General features: G+C 41.8%; 2 protein-coding genes across 9 annotated transcripts in view; both read right to left on the bottom strand.

The window, feature by feature from the left end:
- Window positions 1-12,472, bottom strand: part of GOLGB1 (golgin B1) — an 80,963-nt gene extending 68,491 nt beyond the window's left edge. For 4 of the 6 annotated variants that reach the window (XM_064287275.1, XM_023551744.2, XM_064287375.1 and 1 more), the window contains exon 1: window positions 12,342-12,451. The gene's annotated coding sequence lies outside the window, so the exon portion shown is untranslated. Of the gene's footprint in view, window positions 1-10,549; window positions 10,646-12,341 lie in introns of all 6 variants that reach the window. The other 2 variants (XM_064287333.1, XM_064287237.1) reach the window with 2 other exon arrangements.
- Window positions 12,473-18,584: 6,112 nt separating this feature from the next.
- The window catches only part of IQCB1 (IQ motif containing B1), an 86,439-nt gene continuing 78,186 nt past the window's right edge, over window positions 18,585-26,837 (bottom strand). For 2 of the 3 annotated variants that reach the window (XM_003412969.4, XM_023551742.2), the window contains exon 14: window positions 18,585-26,799. In XM_003412969.4, the coding sequence (XP_003413017.2) occupies window positions 26,570-26,799 (230 nt within the window). In that variant the 3' untranslated portion in view covers window positions 18,585-26,569. The remainder of the gene's footprint in view (window positions 26,800-26,837) is intronic. The other variant, XR_010322359.1, reaches the window with a different exon arrangement.

Genomic DNA, 26,837 nt, shown 5'->3' on the forward strand with positions numbered 1-26,837 from the left:
ATACATATGCGCATTTATATACATATAAATATAAAATTGAACTTATACTTTATTAAAAAACCTTCTTAAAAAACAAAAACCCAGGCCAAGATGGTTTCACGGATAACTACCACCAAGTATTTAAGGAAGAAATACTACTCAGCAATAAAAATGAACAAACTATTGATAGGCGCACAACTTAGATGACTCTCCAGGAAATTATGCAAAACAAAAATAAAGCCAATCCCAAAAGCTTAGATACTGTATGATTCCATATTTATACAACATTGTGAAATGAAAAATTTCAGAAATGGAAAACAGATTGATTAGCAGTTGCCAAGAGTTAGGAACAAGTTAGGGTATGGGGGAGGGGAGCTGTAGTTATAAAAAAGCAATGCAAGGGACCCTTGTGTTGAAACTTTCAAATCTCTTGACTGTGGTGATGATGGCTACACAAACCTATACAGGCGATAAAACTGTACAGAACTTAACACACACACAAATGAGTATACAAGTAAAACTGGAGAAATCTGAATAAAGTCTGTGAATATATTGGTGTCAGTATCCTGGTTGGGATACAGCTTTGCAAAATGTTACCATCAGGGGAAACCAGGTAAAGTGTACAAGGGACTTTTTTGTATTGTTTCTTACAACTGCACGTAAATCTACAATTATCTTGATTTAAAAAAAAAAAAAAGAAAGAAGGAGGAGCCTTAGTGGTGCAGTGGTTAAGCGCTTGGCTGCTGACCAAAATGTCAGAAGTCCGAACTCACCAGCAGCTCCACGGAAAACGCTGTGGCCGTCTGCTTCTGTAAAGGTTATAGCCTTGGAAACCCTATGAGGCTCTTCTATTTTGTCCTGTAGGGTGGCTATGAGTCGGAACCAACTGAACAGCAAAAGGTTGGTTTTCTTTTTTAAATAAAAAAAAGAACAACAACAAAAAAAGCTGACTCTGCCTCATGGCGATCCCATGTGTGTCAGAGAACGGTCCCCCATAGGGTTTTCAACAGCTGATTTTTCAGAAATAGGTCGCCTGGCCTTTCTTCTGAGCCAGCTCCGAGTAGACCCAAACCTACAACCTTTTAATTAGCAGCCGAGCATGTTAACTGTTTGCACCTCCCAGGACTCCAAATGGGCTAAATACAGTGTGATATCCTGGGTCAGATTCTGGAACAGAAAAAGGTCACTGATGGAGAAATTAGTGAAATCTGAATTCAGATTCTATCTGGAATTCAGTTCATAGGAATGTATCAATGTTGATTTCTTAATATTGCGAAATGCGGTATATCGAAGCTCCACTAACTTTGCGAGTTTTCTGTAATAAATCTAAAATTATTCCTAATTAATAATTTATTAAAAATTTTGTTTAAAGAAATGAAGAGTTAAAAAGGATTTAAGTAACCAAACACCTTGTGAGACTGGCTTTCTGGGTTTGAAGGCTTAGGACCTTAGTCTCATGGTACAACTCAGTCAGCTGGCTTCATATAGTTCACAAAGCTCATGTTTTTCATCCTAGTGAGCTGAGTAGCACTGGGGTCTTAAAAGCTTGCGAGGAGCCATCTAAGATACAACTATTGGTCTCTACTTGGCAGGAGCAAAAGACAAAGAAGGAAACCAAAGTCTCAGAGAAGAAACTAGTCTACAAAGCTACTGGCTTACACGAGCCACAGCCTCATCTACCCTGAGACCAGGAGAACTAGACAGTGCCCGGCTACCACTACCAACCGTTCTGAGCAGGGCCACAGTAGATGGTTCCTGACAGAAAGGGAGAAAAATGTGGAACAGAGCTCAAATTCTTAAAAAGTCCAGACTTGCTGGACCAGTTGAGACTAGAGGACTCCCCAGGGCTATCACCCTGAGATACTCTTTAAACCTTGAGCTGAAACTATGCCATGAGGTCATCTTTTAGTGAAATAACAGATTGACACACAATATAAAATATATTACCCATGAGTACGGTGCTCCATTAAAAAACCAGTATTATGAGATCAAAAGGTCAACAATTACTCTAAAGACAAGAAGGGGGCAGGGAAATTACAGGACTGGAAACAGAACAACTAGAATGCAATTAAAGAGATATTCAAGGGATATTTAAGGTACTCAAGGGAAGAAACTGTGAGTCAAGGGATTTTATTTCCAGCAAAAATGACCTTCAGATACAAAGAGCACAAACAAGGTGTTATGAACATTTAAGAAAATTCATGAAACATTATCCCATGAGCCCTGCTGAAGGAATCTATTAAAGAAATGGCTTGAGACAACCAAGAAGACTAAAGAAGCATCATAAGGATGGCGGCTGAGCATTACACGGTCAGTTGTAAACAAGTAAAGGTTGAGGAGTATAACATGTAACAATATGTTCTAACAATACAGACATCACAGAACCATTTTAAAAAAAGGGTGGAGAAGATGAGAGTTGCCTATGCAAAAAAATTTTACACTTTTCAGAAATCTAATTTTGGTGGTGGTGGTATTAATAGTGTTATTCCATGACTGTTGTATGTGTAACATGAAATGAGCAATTTTGGGTATACTAATTCTATCATCATACTTTCAGTGTGAAAAAAGGAGATATAGATGTAATACAGAAGAAATTAAGTAAGAACCCCAAAATACAGCTGATCTTGAATTTGAATTGGAAGTATCGGTATGAAATTGTAACGCATTTCATCCAATACATACATTTTCCTGCCTCTTCCACTGAAAAGACCTAAAAACAATGATAAACTGAGAGGCAATGAGCATCTCCAGCACCTCAATTGAGGCCTTGAAATACCATTTCCCATTTGAAAGATTTTGTCTTTAAAGAAGGGAGTCTCAGAAAAATTCCAGTTCTGAAGCAGAAATGTTTAAGAGCCTGAAATAGCTTGTCATACAAGATAGCACAGAAGCTATCCAAGACTACTAGAGTCATCTCCAGGATCCAGGAGCCAAACTGAAGAAGGTCCACTGACTAAAGGGACAATTTGACTTTTTTTTTTTTTATTGTGCTTTAAGTGAAAGTTTACAAATCAAGTCAGTGTCTCACACAAAAACCCATATACACCTTGCTACAGACTCCCAATTACTCTCCCCCGAGACAGCCTGCTCTCTGCCTCCACTCTCTCTTTTCGTGTCCATTTCGCCAGCTTCTAGACAATTTGACTTTTGATAAGACTGTGACAAGCAATGGATTAAACCCCACCAAAAATATTTAAATCTACAAGATCATAATATTAAACTAATTGGTCACCACCTGAACCAATTATTTTTGAAAACTAATTATTACAGCTAATATGTGAAAATAAAACGATAGAACTGGACTAGCTATTCTAAGATTTTCAAAAACCCTATGAATTTATGGAGGCGATGGCGGTTCAGCAGTCCAATTCTCACCTTCCGAGTGGGAACCCGGGCAATGCACCTAATGACCACATACCACCCGTCTGTCAGTGGATGCCTGTGTGTTGCTATGATGCTGAACAACTTTCAGGGGAGCTTCCAGACTGAGAAGAACTAGAAAGAAAGGCCAGGGGATCCACTTCTGAAAATGAGCCAGTGAAAGCTCTAGGGATCACAACAGTCTGATCCACAACTGATCATGGGGATGGCACAGGACCACATATTTCATTTAGTTCCACTGTGCATGGGGTCACATGAGTTAGCAGCTGTCAACAATGAATTCATCCATCTAGACATGGTGCACTAACAGCTGCTGAAAACAAAAAAAGAGCAAAAACTTGACGTTATGAGCCTCCTTTTAACAGAACATGTCACCACCTCTAGCCATGCCGAAGGGATCAACCCGGACTGACAAAGTCCCTGAATCCAGCTGCCAATTTGTAGAAAATGCAGAGGGCAGAGAAACATGCTGAATTGCCCTATAAATGTGCAATTCCCAGACTGTGAGAAATCCTACAGGTGAAAAAGTCTAAAATCTGTAACATAGGAATACTAATACTCTGTAAAACTTAATCAACAGATAAATTGTAAAGAAAAGACAATATATTAAGTTTAAAAAAAACAGGCAAGATTCACATTTCAGCGATAAAAACAAACAAAAATCCCACAGGAACTGATGACTTTTAAAAGGAAAGAGAGGGCTGTGATTGGGATGGAGCACAAGGGGGGTGGGGGGGGAGTCTGGGATGACTGGCAAAGTTACACTCCCTGACCTGGTAGCAGTTACGACAAGGATGTTCGCCTTATAAAAATTCATTAAGCTATACATTTCTGGGTGTGGTTTTCTGTATCTGTGATTTATTTTTCAATAAAAAAGTTTTTTTTAAAAAATCAACGATTAGAAATAGTTAAGCAATCACGTTTAGCACTGCCTAATTTTTTTTTTATGAAGGAAGGAGTTTCTTGATTTAACCCCTGGCTTTGTCACATACCCAGACCTCTGTATACCTCACTCACTGGCCATTTTCCACTTTCTGTTCCGATCCCTCAACCAACCTCCAACCTTACCTCCATCACGGCCCTGTTGCTTGCACCCTCACTTTCTGCTCTAAGTAACTTGTACCCTACTGCTACTCCTATGGCCTTTAGGGCTAAACAGAAATGCTGTGAGGCTCCAGACACAGTGACAGTGTTTCCCAACTATTTTTAAACCATACCCCCTTAAACCAAACCTGTTGCCAATGAGCTGATTCCAACTCATGGTGACCACGTGTTACAGAATAGAAGCGCTCCACAGGATTTTCTCGGCTATATAGCACTGGGTTTTGGGGTTTTATAATCTTCATGGAAGATCACTAGGCCTTTCTTCTGCGGTACCGCCAGGTGGGCTCAAACTGCCAATATTTAGGCTAGTAGTACAGTGCAAACCATCTGCACCACCTAGGGACTGTTAAGCCGAAAAACCCATTGCCATCGAGTTTATTCCAACCCATAGTGACTCTAGAGGACACAGCAGAACTGCCCCATAGGATTTCCAAGGAGTGCCTGGTGGATTTGATCTGCCAACCTTTTTTTTTTTTTTTTTAATTATTTCTTATTATTGTACTTTAGATGAAGGTTTACAGATCAAACTAGCTTCTCATTAAACAGTTGGTACATATATTGTTTTATGACATTGGTTAACAGCCCCACATGTCAACACTCTCCTTTCTTGATGGTAGGTTCCCTAATACCAGCTTTCTTGGCCCCTCCTGCCTTCTAGTTCTTGCCCCTGGGCTGGTGTGCCCCTTTAGTCTCATTTTGTTTCATGGGCCTGTCTAATCTTTGGCTAAAGGGTGAACCTCAGGAATGACTTCATTGCTGAGCTAAAAGGGTGTCCGGGGGCCATACTCTCAGGGTTTCTTCAGTATCTGTCAGGCCAGTAAGTCTGGTCTTTTTGTGAGTGAGAATTTTGTTCCACATTTTTCTCCAGCTTTGTCTGGGACCCTCTATTGTGATTCCTCTCAGAGCAGTTAGTGGAGGTAGCCGGTCACCATCTAGTTGTACTGGACTCTATCTGGAGGCTGTGCCAGTTGTGATCCATTAGTCCTCTGGACTAATCTTTCCCTTGTATCTTTAGTTTTCTTCATTTTCCCTTGCCCCCAAAGGGGTGAGACCAGTGGAGTATCCTAGATGGCCGCTCACAAGCTTTTAAGAACCCCGACCCTACTTACCAAAGTAGAATGTAGAACATTTTCTTTATAAACTATGTTATGCCAATTGAGCTAGATGTTCCCAGAGACCATGGTCCCCACAGCCCTCAGCCCAGCAATTCGGTCCGTCAGGGAGTTTGGATGTGTCTGTGGAGCTTCCATGACCTTGCCTTGTGCATGTTGTGCTGGCTTCCCCAGTATTGTGTACTGTTTTACCCTTCACCAAAGTCACCTACTGAGTGTTTTTCCATCCCCACTCCTTCCTTCCCTCGTAACCATCAAAGATTGTTTCTTTTTGTGTGTAAACCTTTTCATAAATTTTTATAGCAGTGGTCTCATACAACATTTGTCCTTTTGTGACTGTCTTTATTTCACTTAGCATGATGCCCTCCAGATTCATCCACGTAGTGAGATGCTTTGCTGATTCATCACTGTTCCCTATCGTTGCGTAGTACTCCATGTGTGTATGTACCATAGTTTGTTTATCCATTCATCTGCTGATGGACATCTAGGTTGTTTCCATCTTTTTGCTATTGCGAACAATGGGCAGCTGAACTCTTAACCACTACGCCACCAAGGTTTCCGTTAGAGAAATGTAAACCCACTATATGTGTGCAAATGTGCATGTACACACACATACACACCCAAGGTGATAAATTCTAAATCAAATCTTTCGCACATCAATATAGCCAAGAAGGCTGTGCTGAATCTTATTTCATATAATTTCTATTGTGAAAATATTATTTTTTTCATTTTCTAAATTTAAAACTAAAATTCTGAATGTTTCTTCAAACTATAATTCTAGCCACCTCCAGCTCCACCACCACTGCCACTACCACACAGAAGATTCTGATTCATCCTCCCTACGAGGGTGTGTCTCTGTCAGCACCCTACTGAAAATCATCGCACTTGTAAGGCACACACGCAGAAACGTAGGATAACAATCATAATTTTAATGGCTACCATTTATTGAGCACTATAGGCCAGATACTTTATATACATTTCTACCTAATTGCTACAAAATTTCCAATTTTATTATCATTCCTATTTTATACATGAAGAAAACTTACACTCAGAGAAGTTCAGGAATTTCAAGGCTACTCAGCTAAATAAGCAATAGAATAAGATAGAAAGCTACCTTTAAATGGAAAATAGGTTACTTTTCTCACATAGTTTAAAAATATTTTTATTTTGAGAAAGATCAGTATTTAAATAAGCAAAATATGGGAGAGTTCCATGAGTGTACCACGTCAGTCTCTCATAGGCTGAGCCAACAATCTGGGAAAAGTCCATAGTGGAAAGGGCAACAAGCTGGGAGCTAAGAAAATGGCTTCCAGTCCTCACTCTATCAAGAAGACACTTACTACCTTGGATAAGTCACTTTACATTTTGGGCATTCGTTTCCTTATCTTCAAATGAAGAAAACTGATAAGGACCATTCCAAGTATTATGACCCCATGATTCAAGTGTGATTTCTAGAGCTACTGACATTAAAATAATTATCTGGGAAAATAAATGGGAAGGCCATCTAAGCACTGCTATTGGCGGTTCAAAGATCGGAAACCTGATGGCAAGAGAGCCACTAAGTGGCCATGGTAAAGCTAAATAAACAAAGAAGGGCCTCCATCTCGGATAGGCTCACTGTAGGACAGAAATGAACAAATACATATGTGATGCTTAATTTTATGTATCAACTTGATTAGGCTATGGTGTCCAGTTGTTTGATCCAACACTAACCTAGTTGTTGTGACAGTATTTTGTAGATGTGATTAACCTTTGCAATCAGCTGACTAGAAATAAAGGAGATTACGTAATATAGGTAGGCCTCATCCAATCGGTTGAAGGCCTTAAAAGCAAAAACTGAAGTTTCCCAGAGAGGAAGAGAAGGAATTCTCTCTCAAGGCTATAACATGGGTTTCCTGCTAGAGTTTTCACCCCACTCCCAACCTACTGATTTTGGGTTTGCCGGCTCCCACAATCACATAAGCCAATTTCTTAAGATAAATATCTCAATCCTACTGGATCTGTTTCTCAGGAAAACCCTAAGACGGTATGTACAAAAATTAGTAAAGGGGAAAATACTCATTTCATAGTAATAAGTGTAAGGAATATCTATGACAACTGGACAGACAGTACTCTTACTGTTTTATAAAGCACCACAATCATGAATAACAACTAGGGAAAATGATAAAACAGCTCCATGACAAGAACAGGCTTCAATCAAACATTAGCACATAAAACAATCTCTCAAAGTCCATGCTGGCCACACCTTCCACAAACACACCACAAGACCTCAACACTTGTATGCTGAGGTGGCACTTAGAATTAACTAAGAAATCATATTTTCTCAGTCTCCATGGCTATCGCAAATTATTATTTTTAAAATACTGCTTGGTGTTCAGTATTATGCTAGGGACCACAAAATATAAAAAGAAATACAAGGCATGGTCCCTAGCCATAGAGAGCTTGGTACAATAATGGACAGGAAAATAAAACAATAATTAAGTAACACAGCCTAGAGCGCCTCCCTGCCTGTACATGCATATTTGTCTTTTGGGTTGGAATTTAAATCACATTTTTCCACAGAAACAACAGCATAGAAAACGGTTTTCACATCACTTTCCAAACTTATTTAATGTATAGTTAGTTGAGTCTTAGCAGTTTTCCTTAGTTCTAAAAGAGATTCTCAACCAAACTGAGGAGCTGATAGGAAAGGGGTGCTACACAGCTGGAAAAAGTACATTCCATTTTATGATACAATTTTATATTTAGAAAATAGAAAACTATTTTTCATGATACAAAAAAACGACTATTTTCATTAAACAAATCTAGGAAGTAAACGGTAGCTATAAATATATACACAACACAATGCACCAGGCACTGATCTAATTCCTTAACATATAACACCTTACTTATCCTCATCGTTTACCTCATTTTATTCTTAATCCAAGGGATATTGCACTATCAAAATCCCCAATTACAAGGTGAGTAAACTGAGGCCTCAGTAATTTATCCAGGAAGGGTAATTTGTCCAGTCATACAGTTTGACAAAGCTTCTTGGGTGGTGGTGGTGGTACACTGTTAGGTGCTGTCAAATCGATTTTGACTCATAGGGACCCTGTGTACAACAGAAGGAATCACTGCTCGGTCCTATGCCATCCTCATAATCGTCGTATACTTTAGCCCATTTTTGCAGCCACTGGGTCAATCCATCTCGCTGAGGGTCTTCCTCTTTTTTGCTGACCCTCTACTTTACTAAGCACGATGTCCTTCTCCAGGGACTCGTCACTCCTGACAACATGTCCAAAGTACGTGAGATGAATGACGTCTCACCATCAATGCTTCTAAGGAACATTCTGGCTGTACTTCTTCTAAGATGGATTTGTTTGTTCTTCTAGCAGTCCATGATATTCTTTGCCAACACCACAATTCAAAGGCGGCAATTCTTCCTTATTCATTGCCCAGCTTTCACATGCATATGAGGCGACTGAAAACACCACAGCTTGGTCAGGCACACCTTAGTCATTAAAGTGACATCTTTGGTTTTTAACACTTTAAAGAGGTCTTTTGCTGCAGATTTGCCAAATGTAATACATTGGTTGATTTCTTGACTGTGTTTCCATGGGCGTTGATTGTGGATCCATGTAAAAGAAAATCCTTGACAACTTCAATATTTTCTCCATTTATCATGATGTTACTCGTTGGTCCAGTTGTGAGGGTTTTTGTTTTCTTTATGTTGAGGTCCAACCCATACTGAAGGCTGTAGTCTTTGACCTTCATCATCAAGTGCTTCAAGTCCTCTTCACTTTTGGCAAGCGAGGTTATGTTAAAGAGTCTTCCTCCACTCCTGATGCCATGTTCTTCTTCATATAGTCCAGCTTCTCAGACTATTTGCTCAGGATACAGGTTGAATAAGTATGGCGAAAGAATACAACCCTGGTGCCCACCCACCTTTCCTGATTTTAAACCATGCAGTATTGCCTTGTTCTGCTGGAACAATTGCCTCTTTGTCTATGTACAGGTTCCTCACGAGCACAAATAAGTGCCCTGGAATTCCTATTCTTTGCAATGTTATCCACAATCTGTTATGACCCATACAGCTGAATGGCTTTGCACAGTTAACAAAGCACAGATAAGCATCTTTCCGGTACTCTCCACTTCCAGTCAAGATCCATCTGACATCAGCAATGATATCCCTCATTCCATGTCCTCTTCTGAATCCAGCTTGAATTTCTGGCCATTCCCTGTCAATGTACTGCTGCAACCACTTTCGAATGATCTTCAGCGAAATTTTACTTGTATGTGATATTAATTATATTGTTTGATAATTCCCGCATTCTGTTGGAACCCTTTCTTTGGAATGGGCACAAATATGGATCTCTTTCAGTTGGTTAGCCAGGCAGCTGTCTTCCAAATTTCTTGGCATAGGCCAGTGAGCACCTCCAGCACAGCATTTGTTGGGTGGCAGAGAGACACAGAAGATATTCTATTTTCTGAGTAATTTTATCTCCTAACATTCTATTCTTCACCAGGGCTGAATTATAGGGATGGGGGCACGAGGGCATTAGTAGTTCTATAGATACTCATTTAAAGCAGTAGATAAAAATAAAATCATTCAGAATAGTATGGCCTGAAGAATTCTACATTGTTTATACCATAGATACGCTGACATAGGGCACAAGGATATATGTACACAGACGTTCACTGCAGTATTTGTGGTAGCTAACAACTGAAAATCTAAATGTCCACCAACAGCGGACAGGTTAAATACATTCTATATTTATACAAGGGAATCCTGTTTAGCATTTTAAAATAATGAGGTAGTTTTATACCCTTGTGGATATGGAAAAATGCCTAAGAGATAGTATTAAGTGGCAAAAGCAAGGTGCAGAATGGCACGATACTACTTGTGGGAGAGAAGAAAGAGAGTGGTATATATTATATATACTTCAATACCATCAGAAAATTTTTGTTAGGATAAACAAGAAATTACTTACAGTGCTTACTTCTGGGAAGTAGAGAATAGGGAAGAGGTCAGTAGATAGGGAAGAAATATTTTTCTTTTTACAACTTCTCTTTCTGTATTGAAGTTCCTTTTATCAAAAACATGAATTATTTATTTTAAAGTTAATTAAAAACAGTATTACAGAGCCCAGTCTTTTACAACAGTGGTTCCTAATAACGTTACAATAGACTGGTATGTTATGATCAGTGGTGTGTCCCAAGTAATTTATTCCTAATAGTAATTAGCCAACAGAAGTTTATAAACGATTTATTTTTATAAACAACAGTAAAATCGGCATCTCTTTCATTAATTCATTCTCATTCAACTGTATTCGGATATGCTTTCCTGAATACAAAGAAGTAAAGTGAAGTTGCTCATAACCCTAATTCACTCAACAGGAGTGTGTCTTATATACTGTTGCTATAGGAAACCACAGGTCCTGATTAGGAACACCAGGGACGTGTCTCCTCCGTTGTGACGCAACTGCTCCTTCCCTGTTCAATCTCCTCCTCCCCCCCTCCCCCAGAAAAATCCCAACCGACCTATACCAAAAAAACCCGTTGCTGTCCAGTGGATTCCGACTCATAGCGACCCTAAAGGAAAGAGTAGAACTGCCCCATAGAGTTTCCAAGGAGCAGCTGGTGGATTCAAACTGCTGACCTTTGGGTTAGCAGCCGTAGCTCTTAACCGCTACGCCACCACGGTTTCCAGCCAACCCATCCCAAAACCCAAACCCACTGCCGTCGAGTAGATTCGGACTCATAGCGACCCTATACCCATAAAAAAAAGAATTTTTTTTTTTTTTTTTTTTACCCATACTCCACGCAAATTCTGGAAAGGCCTCCAGCCTTTCAGGAAGGAGTTCTCCGCGTCATTTGCACAGAGCTGTTAAGATCCTTTAAGTGCTCAGGAAGTGCTTCCAACTACCTCTAAAAATGAAAGTACTTATCCAACGATTTTAAATCTCTCTCTCCCACTCTTACATTGACCTCTCCCTATTTCCAGCTACAGACAACTGGAACTGTTACTAGTAAGCAGACACACACACTCCTCACTTGTCAAGGGGCTCACCCTCCCCTTCGCATTCCTACACACCACTCCCTTTCTGCAGAATAAACTCCCTCCACACCATCAGGTTCCCTTCCCTTTACCAGCCTGCCCACGTCTGATTTGGGGGATTTTAGTGTTGATGGGATCGCAGGGATCGTCCCTCTCTCCTCATCTCTCCGATAACCCTTTAGCACTAACAGAATCCTTGGACGGGCCCGGGTTCGCACTGGTCTGTCCAATGTTGCTGTGATCTCCGCCCTACAGACCTTGACTTGTTTGGGTCGCGCTCCCCCTTCCGGACACTAAGTTTGTTTAGGGCCTGAGCACAGGTTCGTCTGGGACGTGAGCTGCTGCGCGCCGAGGCCGGCCCCAACAGGCCTCTCAGGAAACGAGGGGGGCGCAGCGGACCGCCCCGGGCGCCTATGCTGGTGGCTCCCGGAGGCGCCTCAACAGCCGGGGCTGCCAGGGGGCAGGACGCGCACCTGGGCTCCGAGGCCGCGGCGTGAGGCGGCTCCGAAGCCCTTCGGCGAGGCCAAGAGGAGTTTGAGAGACTAGTACGAGGCCTGGGAGGTGAAGACAGGCGGGTGAAGGGCCGGATCCCGGACTGGAGGGACAGAGGGGCAGGAGGGCTGGGACCCGAATGTCGCTGCTTCGTGAGCCCCCGCGGCCCCTGTGGCTGGGTGGCCGTTAAAGGCCTTGCAGAGGGGAGGAGTTGGGGAGCGTTCCCCACTCACCTGCAAGGCGACTGCCAGAGGCTCCAGCCCCCCCGTTCCCAATCTAAGCCACGTCAGCTTGGGACTCCAGTACGCGACACCTACCACCGCCGCGCCCCGCAAGGGACTCAACCACTCGCCGCCTGGACGGAAGAGGCTATTAGGCTACCGACCAATCAGGGCTTTCGGCAGGGCGTTACCCGGGAGACCAGGCACGCCTTGATTGTTACTAACCCATCTGCTATGACGGAAGCCAATCAACGTCTGGCAAGGCTCAGCTTCCTTAAAGAAACAGCCGATGGGCTCTCAGGAGTGGAGGAGGGGGCGGGGTCATCAACGAGTGAGTGTTCCGGAAGCAGATCTGGGAAAGGGCCGGAAATGGCCGGAGGGCGGGCTTTCGGGGAAAGGTCAGGCGTGTGGCGTGTGAGGTGAGGCTGCTGCTTTCCTCAGATCCTCCGGCGCGTTGATTAGGGTACGACTTGGGCTTCTGCGAGGACGTCTGACTGCGAACACCAACTGCCATTAGGATTGTTGAATGAACTGTGAGAAGGGAGTGAGGACAGGGGTTTCGCTGTTAAGAGTTCTGAAATAGTGAAGCCGGAAAGCAGCCTTTCTCTGGAGTCTCATAGGACCTTTTCATTTTATTGATGAAAAATGAGAACCAGAGAGGTGACCTGATGTCAAGTTTTGTTGATCCGAAGACAAACAGCGACTTAGTAACGCAAGTAGGACCCGGAGGCTGTATGAAAGAAGGTCAGAGATGTCTCCGAGAACATGAGTAAGAGAGAAAACAGTGAAAAGTAGGAAGATGAGTCTTCCGAAGTGGCGGATGAGCTGGACCTTCAGGAAGGAGTGAGATTTGAGGACTCAAGTCCTGGAATGGTAGCCAGGGAGGCGCCCCAGCAACAGTCACCGAAATCACGCACGCTTTCCTGAAGCCCCTAAGGAAAGAGGGGAAAGTGGCCAGCTCCCATCACCTGTCCTATCAGGCACCCTCTTCACCGTAATGTTAGTCTTACTATGTGCCAGGCATTCGGCTAACCCATTATATGCATCCTCGTCCTCTGGTTTAATGCCTACATAACCCTTTGAGGTTCAAGCATCAGCTCAGTAAGAGCTAACACAGCAGGGTAACCAAAAAGCTGGCATGGCTGCTTATAATTAAGCACTAACTTTGAGCTTGTGCTATGTGGACTCTATTAGAGTGGGTGGCTAGACAAGAGGTCATAAGAGGACCAGAGATGATTGCTATCAGCAATACATAGGAAATGCAAATTCAGGAAGGGAATAGGAGGTGATGGCTGGAGTAGCAAGTACCTGGGTCCCCTCCCACCCAGGCTTCTGAATGTGCAGGGGCATGGCGGAAGCAATCTTCACTTGCATTTTTCCTTCCTGGCTGACTTGCATGGGTGCTGAGCCACTAAGATAAGGCTGAGTCTGACACCACTGTAAAGTACCAGAGAACCAAGGACAAAGTCAGGTGTTCTGTATGTTTCTATAATGATATCAAATCCCATAAGGTGTAAATCACTGTTATGCTTTCAAAATACACATGTATAGCATTCAATATGAATTTAGAACTAGAAATATGTCTACATTTGTGAGGTTCTCTAACATTATGGGTCATTAGAAACCTATAGCCCCATTCTAAGCCCATTGCCCTCGAGTCAATTCTGACTCATAGCGGCCCAATAGGACAGAGTAGAACTGCCCCATAGGGTTTCCAAGGAGCACCTGGTGGATTTGAACTGCGGACCTTTTGGTTAACAGCAGAACTCTTAACCACTACGCCATCAGGGTTTCCTTAGGAACATATAGGTCATAAAGCTATTTAGAAAATTTTTGAACTTAGACATTGAAGACAAAAAAAAAAGTATGTGAAATGTGGTAAACAACCTTTAAGTTGACTTTCCCCTGATGTGCTGTGATAAAGAAGAAATAACAGTTAATCTTTATAAATTTGAGATATAAATCTAAACAACCTCCCTAATCTCTAACCTTGAAGAAAAGATAAGTAATTTGACTAATCTCTAACCCTGGAGAAAAAAAGTTTACTAGTCTTTGACATCACGCTGGCCATTATCGTGTGGTGTGGAGCCAAGGGGACAAACTCACATATAAACCTTAAATTTCTGCTCATTCACTGAGAGAAACCCAAAAAAACCCTGAGAGAAGGCAGAGGCAAATACCAAGAGCTTGCTAAGACTGCTAGCTGCCACTGGCCTCACCCCAACTACAAGGAACCTCCACCAAGTTCAAGTTGAGGTTAAGCATTCCTCCCAAGACCTTTCATTAAAGGTAAAAGCCTGAAGTCTAAAGATTTGGATGCTGACCATTGAACTGACATTGTAATTGTTAATTCTGATTTTCCGGTTCTAAATGAATGTTGTAAGCTCTTACTTGTGTGCCTTGCCATGACTACCTTGCAATAAACTAAACAAGTTTATGCATGTCAAACCTGAGTGTCTATTAATTTCCTAAGATAAAATCCTCCAGAAACCAGAGCTGGAGTGGTGGCCACAGCAGCGTCCAGGATCTATAAGGTACTTGAGAGATGTCACAGGATACAGGTCAGGAAGCAATCACAGTGAAAAGAGTTTTGGGGAGGAAATTTGAACTATGATAGAGCATGATTTGATGGTAATTGGGAGAAAGGGAAGGTGTTAGAGGTGAAATTGTGCCTCCTAAAAGATATGTTGAAGTCTTAACCCCTGGTGCCTTTGAATATGACCTTATATGGAAGTAGAATCTTTGCAGATGTAATCAAGTTGAAATGAGCTCATAATGGATTGGCTGGGCCCTAAATCCAATGGCTGGTGCCCTTATAAGAAGAGGGAAATTTGGACACAGAGTGAATAAGGCCATGTGACAACAGAGATTAGATTGATGCACCTGGAAGTCAAGGAGCACTAGGGATTGCCAGCGACCACAAGAAGCTAGGAAGAGGCAGGGAAGGACCCTTTGCTGGAGCCTTCAGAGAGAGCATGACCCTGTAGACAGCTTGATTTCAGACATCCAACCTTCAGAACTGTGAGAGCATAAATTTGTGTTTTTTTTTTAGCCACTAAGTTTATGATACTTTGTTGCAGCAGTCCTGGGAAACTAATACAAAAGGGGACCTTGGATCTTGACTAGAAGAAGGGGCACCAGAGCTCAGGACTAAGGGTAAGGGAATAAAAGAATGGAGGAATGGATCTGTGGTCAGGTAATCTACCATGGCTTCTTGAGAGTAGAACCTGAGTTGCTGTACACATCCTAAGACCATCTAGGTGTCCCCTTATGTCATCCCTATATTCCCCTAACCTTCCCTATGTCCTCGAAGTCATCTCTACTTTTTTCAGTTTCTTGTAGTAGCATTCAGTAGTTTTGTTCTTATGAGGGTCAGATGGGAGTCTATAGGTCATTATGACTACCTTGGAAGAAGGGATTTACCTGCCTCACCAGGGACACTGCAGCTCTACTCGTGAGGACCACAAAGGGACAACTTACCAAGCTGCACCTCACTCATGCTGGTTACCTCAGAGCAGCATCTGTGTAGTCCTGTATGCAGGTGAGCACCTGGAAAATGGATCATGGAGCTTTCCATGACCCCTTCCCTGATCCGACTCAAATACCCAAACTCATGTCAGATGTCATGTTGTTGTTAGGTGCTGTCGAGTTGGTTCCGACTCATAGTGACCCTATGTACCACAGAATGAAACACTGCCTGATATTATGCTATGCTCACAATTGTTGTGCTTGAGTCCATTGTTGCAGCCACTGTGTTAATCCTTCTTATTGAGGGTCTTCCTCTTTTCCTGTGAGACTGTACTTTACCAAGCATGATGTCCTTCTCCAGGGACTGATCCCTCCTGACAGCACGTCCAAAGTATGTAAGACGCAGTCTTGCCATCCTTGCTTCTAAGGGGCGTTTTGGCTGTACTTTTCTAAGACAGATTTGTTTGTTCTTCTGGCAGTCAATGGTATATTCAATATTCTTTGCAAACACAGTTCAAAGGTTTCAGTTATTCATGTTAGACATTGTGTTCGATCTCACAATTTGGCTGCTTTCCCAGAAGCGTCATGAACCTTATAGACACTTAGGGAATGTTTACCTCACTGGTAGACCCTGCGTCAAACGCTCATATGTAGATTTTACATGTAGAGGACAAAGGATTATAAAGGATATAATCCTTTATCCCCATTAACAATTCGACTCTTATGTGGTATATTACAAATGAAGGAACTGACATTTAGTGAGGTTGCATATCTTGCCCAAGGTCGTACAGGTGGTGAGTAGTAGAGCCAGGATTCAAATTCAGACATGTAAACACTATACTGTACAACCTAGTAGTCGGCAGTCCTTGGAGTTCCTAGGCTTACAGATTGATCTGCCTCCATTGCCCTCAGATAATATCTGTCTTCCCTGTATGTGCCTGCTTCTGTGTCTTGTTTGCTCTTTGTATCACTCAGAAGTGAATAGGCTGCTGATGGGAATGCAAAATGGTATAGCTGTGGTAAAAAATAGTGTGGCACTTCCTCAAAAAACTAAAAAGAGAACTACCATATGACTCCGCGATTTCACTCCTAGGTATATATCCAAAAGACTTGAAAGCAGGGACTTGTACACCAGTGTTCACTGTAGCACTTTCACAATAGCCAAAAGGTGGAAACGACCTAAATGCCCATCAACAGATGAATGGATAAACAAAATGTAGTACATGCACACAGTGGAACACTACTCAGCTGGAAGGAGAAATGAAGTTTTGGTACATGCTACAGTACGGATGAAGCTTGAAGACTTTATACTGAGTGAAATAAGCCACAAACAGACAAATATTGTATGACCTTGCTTATATAAAAAGACGAAAAAAGGTAAATGTATAAAGATCAAAGTTTATTAGTGGTTACTAGGGTGGGAGGGAAGGGTAAAGAGGGGGGTTGTTGTTGTCGTTAAGTGCCATCGAGTTGGTTCCGACTCATAGTGACCCTGTGCACAACAGAACGAAACACTTACCCGGTCCTGCGCCATCCTTACAATCGTTATGTTGAGCTCATTTTTGCAGCCACCGTGTCAATCCACCTCATTGAGGGTCTTCCTCTTTTCCGCTGACCCTGTACTCTGCCAAGCATGATGTCCTTCTCCAGGGACTGATCCCTCCTGACAACATGTCCAAAGTATGTAAGACGCAGTCTCACCACCCTTGCCTCTAAGGAGCATTCTGGTTGTACTTCTTTCAAGACAGATTTGTTTGTTCTTTTGGCAGTCCATGGTATATTCAATATTCTTCACCAACACCATAATTCAAAGGCATCGACTCTTCTTCGGTCTTCTTATTCATTGTCCAGCTTTCACATGCATATGATGCGATTGAAAATACCATGGCTTGGGTCAGGCGCACCTTAGTCTTCAGGGTGACATCTTTACTCTTCAACGCTTTGAAGAGGTCCTTTGCAGCAGATTGCCCCAATGCAATGCGTCTTTTGATTTCTTGACTGCTGCTTCCATGGCTGTTGATTGTGGACCAAAGTAAAATGAAATCCTTGACAACTTCAATCTTTCCTCCATTTATCATGATGTTGCTCATTGGTCCAGTTGTGAGGATTTTTGTTTCCTTTATGTTGAGGTGTAATCCACACTGAAGGCTGTGGTCTTTGACCTTCATTAGCAAGTGCTTCAAGTCCTCTTCACTTTCAGCAAGCAAGGTTGTGTCATCTGCATAATGCAGGTTGTTAATGAGTCTTCCTCCAATCTTGATGCCCCGTTCTTCTTCATATAGTCCAGCTTCTTGTATTATTTGTTCAGCATACAGATTAAATAGGTATGGTGAAAGAATACAACCCTGATGCACACCTTTCCTGACTTTAAACCAATCTGTATGCCCTTGTTCTGTCCGAACAACTGCCTCTTGATCTATGTAAAGGCTCCTCATGAGCACAATTAAGTGTTCTGGAATTCCCATTCTTCGCAGTGTTATCCATAGTTTGTTATGACCCACACAGTCAAATGCCTTTGCATAGTCAATAAAACACAGGTAAACATCCTTCTGGTATTCTCTGCTTTCAGCCAGGATCCATCTGACATCAGCCCCCACAGTACGACAAACTGACAGACATGTAGGGGAAGGGGGTGGTTACGGTGATGGAAAAATCACATTGATTAAATGGAGGGTTTCATAGCGATTGTTATAATTGCTGTGAATAAGTTGTACGCCTGTAAAAAGTTGAATTGGCGAAAGTTGAGTGATAGATATATTTACAACAATGACAAAAAAAAAAAAAAAAAGAGTAGCTGCTAAGGCTGCTTATGTACAACCAAACACCTCATGGGATTTGGTTTCTTGGTTGAGAGGTTTAGGGTCATGGTTTTATGGGACATCCCAGTTAATTGACCTAATAAGGTGTTTAGTGCTTCTGTTCTACTTCCTAGTTGGTTACATAGTGCCTGGGGTCTTAAAAGTTTGCAGTTGGCTGTTCAAGGCACGACAGTTGGTCTCTATCCACCTTAAGGAACAGAAGAAGGAGAATCAAGAATAGGAGGAGGAAATGGAATGTGTGGCTGATTGTTCAGTGAACAACTGCCTTCCTTCTTTGCCATGAGACCAGAAAAACTGGATGGGGCCTGGCAACCACTTCTGAACATTTTGATCAAAGATCTCTAGAAAAAGCCTTATCAAAGGGGGGTGGGGGCGGGGGGTGCAAAAAAAATTCAAATTCTCATGGAACCCAGACTTTCTGGAGACATGGAAAATGGATGAACCCTCAAAACTACTGCCCTGAGATAATCTTTAAGCCTTAAACCAAAAATATTCCTTAAATTCTTCTGAAAACCAAACAATACTTAGCTTCACTAGTAAAAAAAAATGTCTGTCTTGAGCATTATGCTTTTTTAAGAACTATCTACATGGAATCAAGTTGACAACAGCAACTTGAAGGAACAGATAGGAAGCTAGGGGGCAGTGAGTGTATGTTAATGGGGAAGGAACAACTCAGAGATCGATGCTGAGAGTGGTTGCACAACTCAAAGTCTGTAATTAGTGTCACTGAGTTGTACATGTAGAAACTGTGGAATTGGTGTATGTTTTGCTGTGTATATTCTCACAACGACAACGAAATAATTAAAAATGACTAGGCTTAAGATGCTTACACTGATATGGTGCCATTAACATAACAAAGAAAACCCTGTTCCCAAAAGGGCTTATTTCCACAAGTATAGGGGTTAGAATTCCAAAACAAATTTTGGTTGGATACAATTCAATCCATAACAAGGCTTGATGACTTTTGTGTCATCCTTTTGAACCCCTCAGAACTGAATGTAGTACAGCCCTTGATATGTATTTTCCTGCCTACTTCAAGGCTCCTGGTCTCCACAGGTTCCTGTATATGGCCTATCTTTGAGATGTGGGGACCTGTTCTGTCTGTGGAAGGAGCCCTGGTGTTGCAGTGATTAAAGCACTCGACTGCTAACCAAAAGGTCGGCAGTTTGTTTCCACCGGCCTCTCCGTGGGAGAAAGATGCATAATGCTTCTGTGAATATTACAGCCTTGGAAACCACATGGGGCAGTTCTACTCTATCCTACAGGGTCGCTATGAGTTGACTCAACAGCAACGGGGTTGGTTGGTCTGTCTGTAAAGCTGCAGGTGCTTCCTTGCCTCCTGCTTGATGAGCGCCAGGTTGGGAAGTAAGTGTGGCAGGTTGGACCCTGTGAGGGCTTCAGGTGTGGAGTGAGCAGACCTCCCAGGTCTAGGACTCTCAGAGGCATCAGAGATGATGGGGATGCAAAAGCTTGGTGGTTCCTGCTCCTGCCTTGGTGCTAAGACCCTAATACCTGCCTTCCAGCTCTCACCAAACACCCTCAAGCAGCACCACCTTGTCCAAAGGTGAATAGGGCTGAAGAGGAAGCTGGCACATGGTAGAGGAAGAGCGCTAAAGAGGACAGACATTCTTGCATGGAGGATGGTAGGGGTCACCTCTCAGCCCTAACCTGGCTGGGAACTGCTCCTCTAAGAGCTGAGAAAGAGATCACTGTTAAAACTCCCACCATGTTGGCAGGAGTTAGAGATGCCAAAGCTGTTTAACTCAAAGGCCTAGAATAGGCTAGTGAGGCCTCCATTAACTCCAAGAGTCTTCCCCCTAGAATCTGTAGGCTCTGGGTCCTTCATGGAGCCTTTGAAGCCAGGCAGGAAACCAAGGGTGGGGGAAGGGTCTAAGCTTGGATTCCAAAGGCGACAGAGCCATGGTGTTTTGTAAAGGAGCGCAGTGTTTATGCCACAATAACTCATACACTATTATTACTCCATGAATCATTACTGAACATTTACATTATATGAGGAAGTCATATGGGGAGCAATGGTGACTTTCTCATTCTGGGGCGCCTGAAGCCAGGGACATGAACAATCTGAAGCCAAACAGAAGGAAATTCCTGGAAGGGGTGACCATAAAACTCTTCTTCAATATTCATTCAACAAATAGTAAACATAGACCATGTGCCAGGCACTGGTGTGGCTGATTTTTGATCCAGGATCTAAGAATGAATCCCAGGCCTCTAAGTAAGCTTTGTAAAGGATACTTTTCGAGCCCATCAATTTGAGGAATGTTCTTATTTAGGAGATGTGGCAGACCCCTCTTTTCAGGAACTCCCAAGTACTGTAGCAGTTCCTCAGGATACAGCTGTATTTGATGAGTTAAGATATTAGCACCTTAAAGAGGTCACTGGAACTCAAGTTACATATCAAACGAACATCTCTGATTTGCCTCATAGGTACTTTCAAGGACTCTTGTCTCTAAAGCTTATTCTCCCGATATTCCTATCAAAGAACATCAGTCACCAGGACTAACAAGTCATCACACCATTGGTGATATAACTGACAGATTTGAAGATTTACATGTAGCGCAGATACTGCGAGAAGGTATGATGTCAACTTCGTGTGTCTTACTTTGCTTAGGTGTGTCTTCCTCAATAAACTCTCCTTGATCTTTATCAGAAGATCATTTCTTAATAATTAAGAGGTTTTCTCCATTTATTACTTAGAGTAGTAAGCATGCTGCTTAGGAAAGTGTATTCGACCTAGAGTTAAAACCAAATTATTAATAGGTTTCGTATAACCCGAAGTTAACACCCTCCTTTCTGATCCCTGAAGGGAATGCAGCCCTAGCCTCTGCCTCTTGCCCTCTTTCTCAGCCCCCTGGATTACCTTCTCATTCCCCTTCCTTACACCCATTTCAATTAGGCTGACAGGTGCCAGAAATACAGCCCGATTAATATGAATGAGGCGTTTGGCTGCATAATTCATGGACTGTAGACATGGTAATAAGATGCTTAATAGGAATCATGTAGATACACAGGTGTTGAGTCATTGCTCCCTGGGAGCTGATTTTCCACTTAGATATGTGACTTCCTTTTCATGCCTGGGGGTAGTACTATACATTCCACAGACAGTCATCTAGGACCTTCTCTCAACTCTGTCTTATGGCCTCTATGGACATTCAATAAAGCCAATTTGTTCATTCCATATTTATTTCTTGTCTTTTATTTTTATTTAATATTCTCGTTATTGTTTCCATTTGTTTATTCTTGTGAAAACCCAGAGCACTTGAAATTGTATCTTTTAATGGCAGGGAAAGCCCACTTTTGCATGTGTGCTAGACAAATCCACACTCAACAAATAGTTACTGAGTCCATCCTTTTTGGTAAACTCGTCAAACAGAGTCTTTTCATTTCCTCTGTCTGGAACACTCCTGTTCTACTCCTTCAACTGGCCAGCTCACCCCTCAGGTCACTTCTTAGAGGGTCTTTCCCTGACCATCTCCCAAACTAATTTAGTGACTCTCTTGTGTACATTTATCGCTCCTTACAAAATACCAGCGATCACACTTCAAATAATTTGTTTAATGATTTTCTCTCCTAATGGCATGCAAACTGTATACATGCAGGGACTGTGTCTTCTGCATCTGGCACAGCACCTTTTACAGTATAAATGCATCTATAGATATTCTTTGACTGAATGGATGTTTCTTGGAGTTCAGCATCTCTGACATAGTGCAGAGACACCTGGTCAGATACTGAAACCTCTGTCATTGAACCTTGCGTATTATCTACAACATGCATAATGCAGGATGGGGGACTTACATAAAGTGGTGATGAGCCATCTGCATGTTAACAATTAAAAGCCGACATAAATTCAAAATACCAAAAGACTGAATGAGTGATTAAGTCAAATGAGTAAATGGTTATATATGTCCTGGGTTTAACTAACTTGGGCAGGTTAGTTTCTCAGCTTCAGTATTCACGTCTGTAAAGCGGACATTATAAATGCTCCTATCTTATAGAGCTGTCATGAAGATTAAATGAGACAGTGACCATAAAATAGCACAGAATCTGACATATATCAGACAATAAATGTTAAGTATTACTTAGTAGTAGTAGTATTGTCATTATTGTTAGATTCCAGGGAAGGGTCAAAATGGGATGACTCAGGGAAGAGTCTATGAATTGCCTATTTTACGCTCTCGAGTAGGCGAGGCAGCAGACCAAGTGCGAGACTATTTAGTCCTGAAACAATCGTCTACGTCAGCAGTTCTCAAACTTGTGGGTTTCAGGACCCTGAATACACTTACATATTAACCAGGACTCTAAGGAATTTTGTTTAGGCGGGTTATAATCCAGTGATATGCTGGTAAATGTCCAACAACCAGAGGGGATTTTATGGTGCGTACTTACTGATTTCTGTGGTGTAATCACTCCTGCCATGCCTGATTTCAAGCTACCAATATCAATGTGCCATCACTGACTATGAAAAGATATGCAGGAATATTACATATATATACATATGTAGTACATATTACATGTTACACACACACACTTATGGAGCCCTGGTAGTGCAGTGGTTACAAGCTTGGTTGCTAATCAAAACATCAGCAGTTTGAATCCACCAGCCACTCCTTGGAAACCCTATGGGGCAGTTCTACTCTGTCCTATGGGGTTGCTGAGTCGGAATCGGCTCGACGGCACTGCGGAAAAAAAAAAGGGGGGAAATCAAGTTTCCACCATATAGCTACAACAGACATATTACTTTTGTTGTAATTGTAAGATATATTTAATAATGGTTGTGTTTAACAACTAGTTCACAATATTGCTGAAAATTTTAACAACCAGCTTTGGCAATCCAGTAAGAGAAGGCTTCAGCATACCACTAGTTATATCTGTCAGTATTTACTGTATTAGAATTAAAACAGAGAAATATTAAAAATATTTATGGATTCATTTACGAGTAATAATACTCATTACATATTAACATAAATAATGTATTTTTATGAAAAATATATTTTTCAAAACAAGTGTTAGGGAAAGGAGTGGCATTTTTACATGTTTGCAAATCTGTAATATTTAGCTTAAAAGAAGATACCTGGATCTTTATATGGGCTTCTGCATTCAGTCTGCTGTGATTTGTTTTGTTTAAAGTGTATGAAGAAAACCCAGCTTCATATAGATAAGAATTAGAAAAGAGTATCTTAATAGCCTTTTCAGATAATTGTGGATATTCTTCTTTCCACACCATAACTCATTAGACGGTAGTTGCTGAACCCTCCTGCAAATTAAAACCACCCAGGGGGCTTTTTACTATGCCTTCATGCTCAGTCCCCACCTAAGACTAATTAAATCAGATATGTGCACAAACATCTGTATTTTTCAAAATATCCTAAAACAAAACAAACATACAACAAAACAAAACAAGAACCTAATGGACCTCAAGTATCACAGCCTCCACCAGACTGAGTCCAACACAACTAGATGGTGCCTGGCTACCACCACGGACTGCTCTGACAGGGATCACAATAGAGGTCCCGGACAGAGCTGGAGAAAAATGTAGAACGACATTCTAACTCACAAAAAGACCAGATTTACTGGTCTGACAGAGACTGGAGAAACCCCAAGAGTATGGCCCATGGGCACTCTTTTAACTGAGTACTAAAGTCATTGCTGAGGTTCACCCTTTAGCCAAAGATTAGACAGGCCCACAGAACAAAATGAGGCTAAAGAGGCATACCAGCCCAGGGGCAAGGACTAAAAGGCAGGAGGGGACAGGAAAGCTGGTAATGGGGAACCCAAGGTTGAGATGGGGGGGGAGTGTTGACATGTCATGGGGTTGGCAACCAATGTCACAAAACAATATATGTATTATTTAAAGAAAAACTAATTTGCTCTGTAAACCTACATTAAAATATAAAAAACAAAAAACCAGTTGCCATCAAGTTGATTCTGATTCACAGTGACCCTGTGTGTGTAGAGTAGAACTGCTCCATAAGGTTTTTGAGGCTGCAACCTTTCAGACGATCGCCAGGCCATTTTTCCAAGGCGCCTCTAGGTTGGTTTGAGCTGCCAACCTTTCACTAGTAGTCAGGCACTTAATGGACTGTACCACCCGAAAACCAAAAACCAAACTCACTGCCGTCTAGTCAATTCTGCCTCATAGAAACCGTACAGGACAGAGTAGAACTGCCCCATAAGGTTTCCGAAGCAGTAATCTTTACAGAAATGGACTGTGACATCTTCTTCCTGTGGAGCGCCTGGGGGGTTCCAACTGCCCACCTTTAGGTTAGCCGCCAAGTGCTTAACTGCTGCACCACCACGGCTCCTTTCCTGTGCACTCCTGAAGATGAAATAGTTTGTTTCACAGAAACGGAATCCCATCTCAGTTGCCTTGGCTGTCTTGAGGCCTCAACTATCAGAGGATGTCAAGAAAAATTATTTTTGTAGATTATCTGGCATTTTCTGTTTTTCAGGTGGAATCAACACTTTTGTATAGCTTTCTACATTCTAAGTGAAACCAGAACTCACACCTGCTTATTCTTACAGATGGAAATCATAATTTTATTAATATTAATTTGAGAAGAATAGGCATTATACTATTTGGACCTCTCATCCAGCAATACTGGTAATTATACTCATTTATACAAAAACACTCTCAAGGATTGTCATGGATTGAATTGTGTCCCCCCAAAATATCTGTCAAGTGGGCTAGGTCCTGATTCCCAATGTTGTATGACTGTCTACCATTTTGTCACCTGATGTGATTTCCCGATGTGTTGTAAATCCTATCACTATGATGTAATGAGATGGATTAGTGGCAGTTATACTGATGAGATCTACAAGATTAGATGGTGTCTTAAGCCAATCTCTTTCGAGATATAAAAGAGAGAGGCAAGCAGAGAGATATGGGGACCTCATACCACCAAGAAAGCAGCCCTGGAAGAAGAGCTGCTCCCAGACCAAGAGAAGACTGACGACAAGGACCTTCCTCCAGAGCCAACAGAGAAAAAGCTTTCCCCTGGAGCTGATGCCCTGAATTCGGACTTCTAGCCTACTAGACTGTGAAAAAATAAATTTCTATTGGTATTTCTATTACAGCAGCACTAGATGACTAAGACAAGGATTCTTACGATATGGAGTCTACGACTTGTTAATTGATTTTAATTTAAATTTCATAGTGTTTCAAACACAAATTGAGGTGGTTTCTGGTACTAAAACACAATTTAGAGTAAAGATAGAGAAATCAGAAATTATTAGCTTAGAACCAAATAATCATATGGCACCTAGGATCATAACAGAAATTAAGCATTATATTAGGCTCTAGGATTCCTAGGACATAAGACAAAAAGGGGAACAATGGGTTATACAGTTCTCATAGCTTAATAAAAAAATGAAACTTTATCTGGAGAAACTTTTCCCACATTAAATTCTAGGAAGAGTTTTTTTTATAGAAATAATAGCAGAAATGGGTTTGACCACTGTTTTGTAGAAAATGGTGAAACATCCTTTAGTTGACCATTTCTTTTCCTCGTCTTAATAAAAGCTGAGAGCACAGTTCCTGTACTAACAGAGAAACAGGAATTCTAAACAACAAATGGGAAAAGTTGAAGCATGCCTGACAAGTCTTTCAGAACTGCTGAAAATATTTATAAAAAATTTTGTTGGAAAACAGCAGAAACAAATCTCACATTTAATATAAACAGAATGCCATGCTGAGCTAAGTTCCACAATAAAAGCCACAAAAATTTCTGTGTGGCCAGGGATAGGCCTTGTGAGAAAAGACAAAGAAATGAGCTAGGGGTAGAAGATAACTGTTTGCTCACTGTCTGCATGTACCGACTGAAGAGGAGCCTCTGGAAAACAACGAGTTATGATAGCCCTAGTCTACCAGCATGGCAGAGACAGAACCAATATAATCTCCTGAAATTTAAGATTTGTGTCAGTTTTCTGAGTAACTCCTTAAGGGGGTTTGGTTCCACCAATGAATAAAGTTCCTAATTCTATACTAAGCTCATCCTTTGGGACATCAATTTCATCCCCTGGTTCTTCTTCAAGCTTCTTCCACCAGGGTGCTTGTATGTGCTTTAAGGTGGCGAGATGGGCCTGCCTGGCCTTGGCTGCCACAGGCCTGGATCTACTGATGAAGAGTTCAGGTTCTTTCCCCTCTGCCTCCTTCAGACTTGGTGCTCCTGTAGTAAATAGAAGATAAACAAGTGAGTGGAAGAGT

Source organism: Loxodonta africana, chromosome 1 (assembly GCF_030014295.1).
Source record: "Loxodonta africana isolate mLoxAfr1 chromosome 1, mLoxAfr1.hap2, whole genome shotgun sequence".
Taxonomy (NCBI): Eukaryota; Metazoa; Chordata; class Mammalia; order Proboscidea; family Elephantidae; genus Loxodonta; species Loxodonta africana.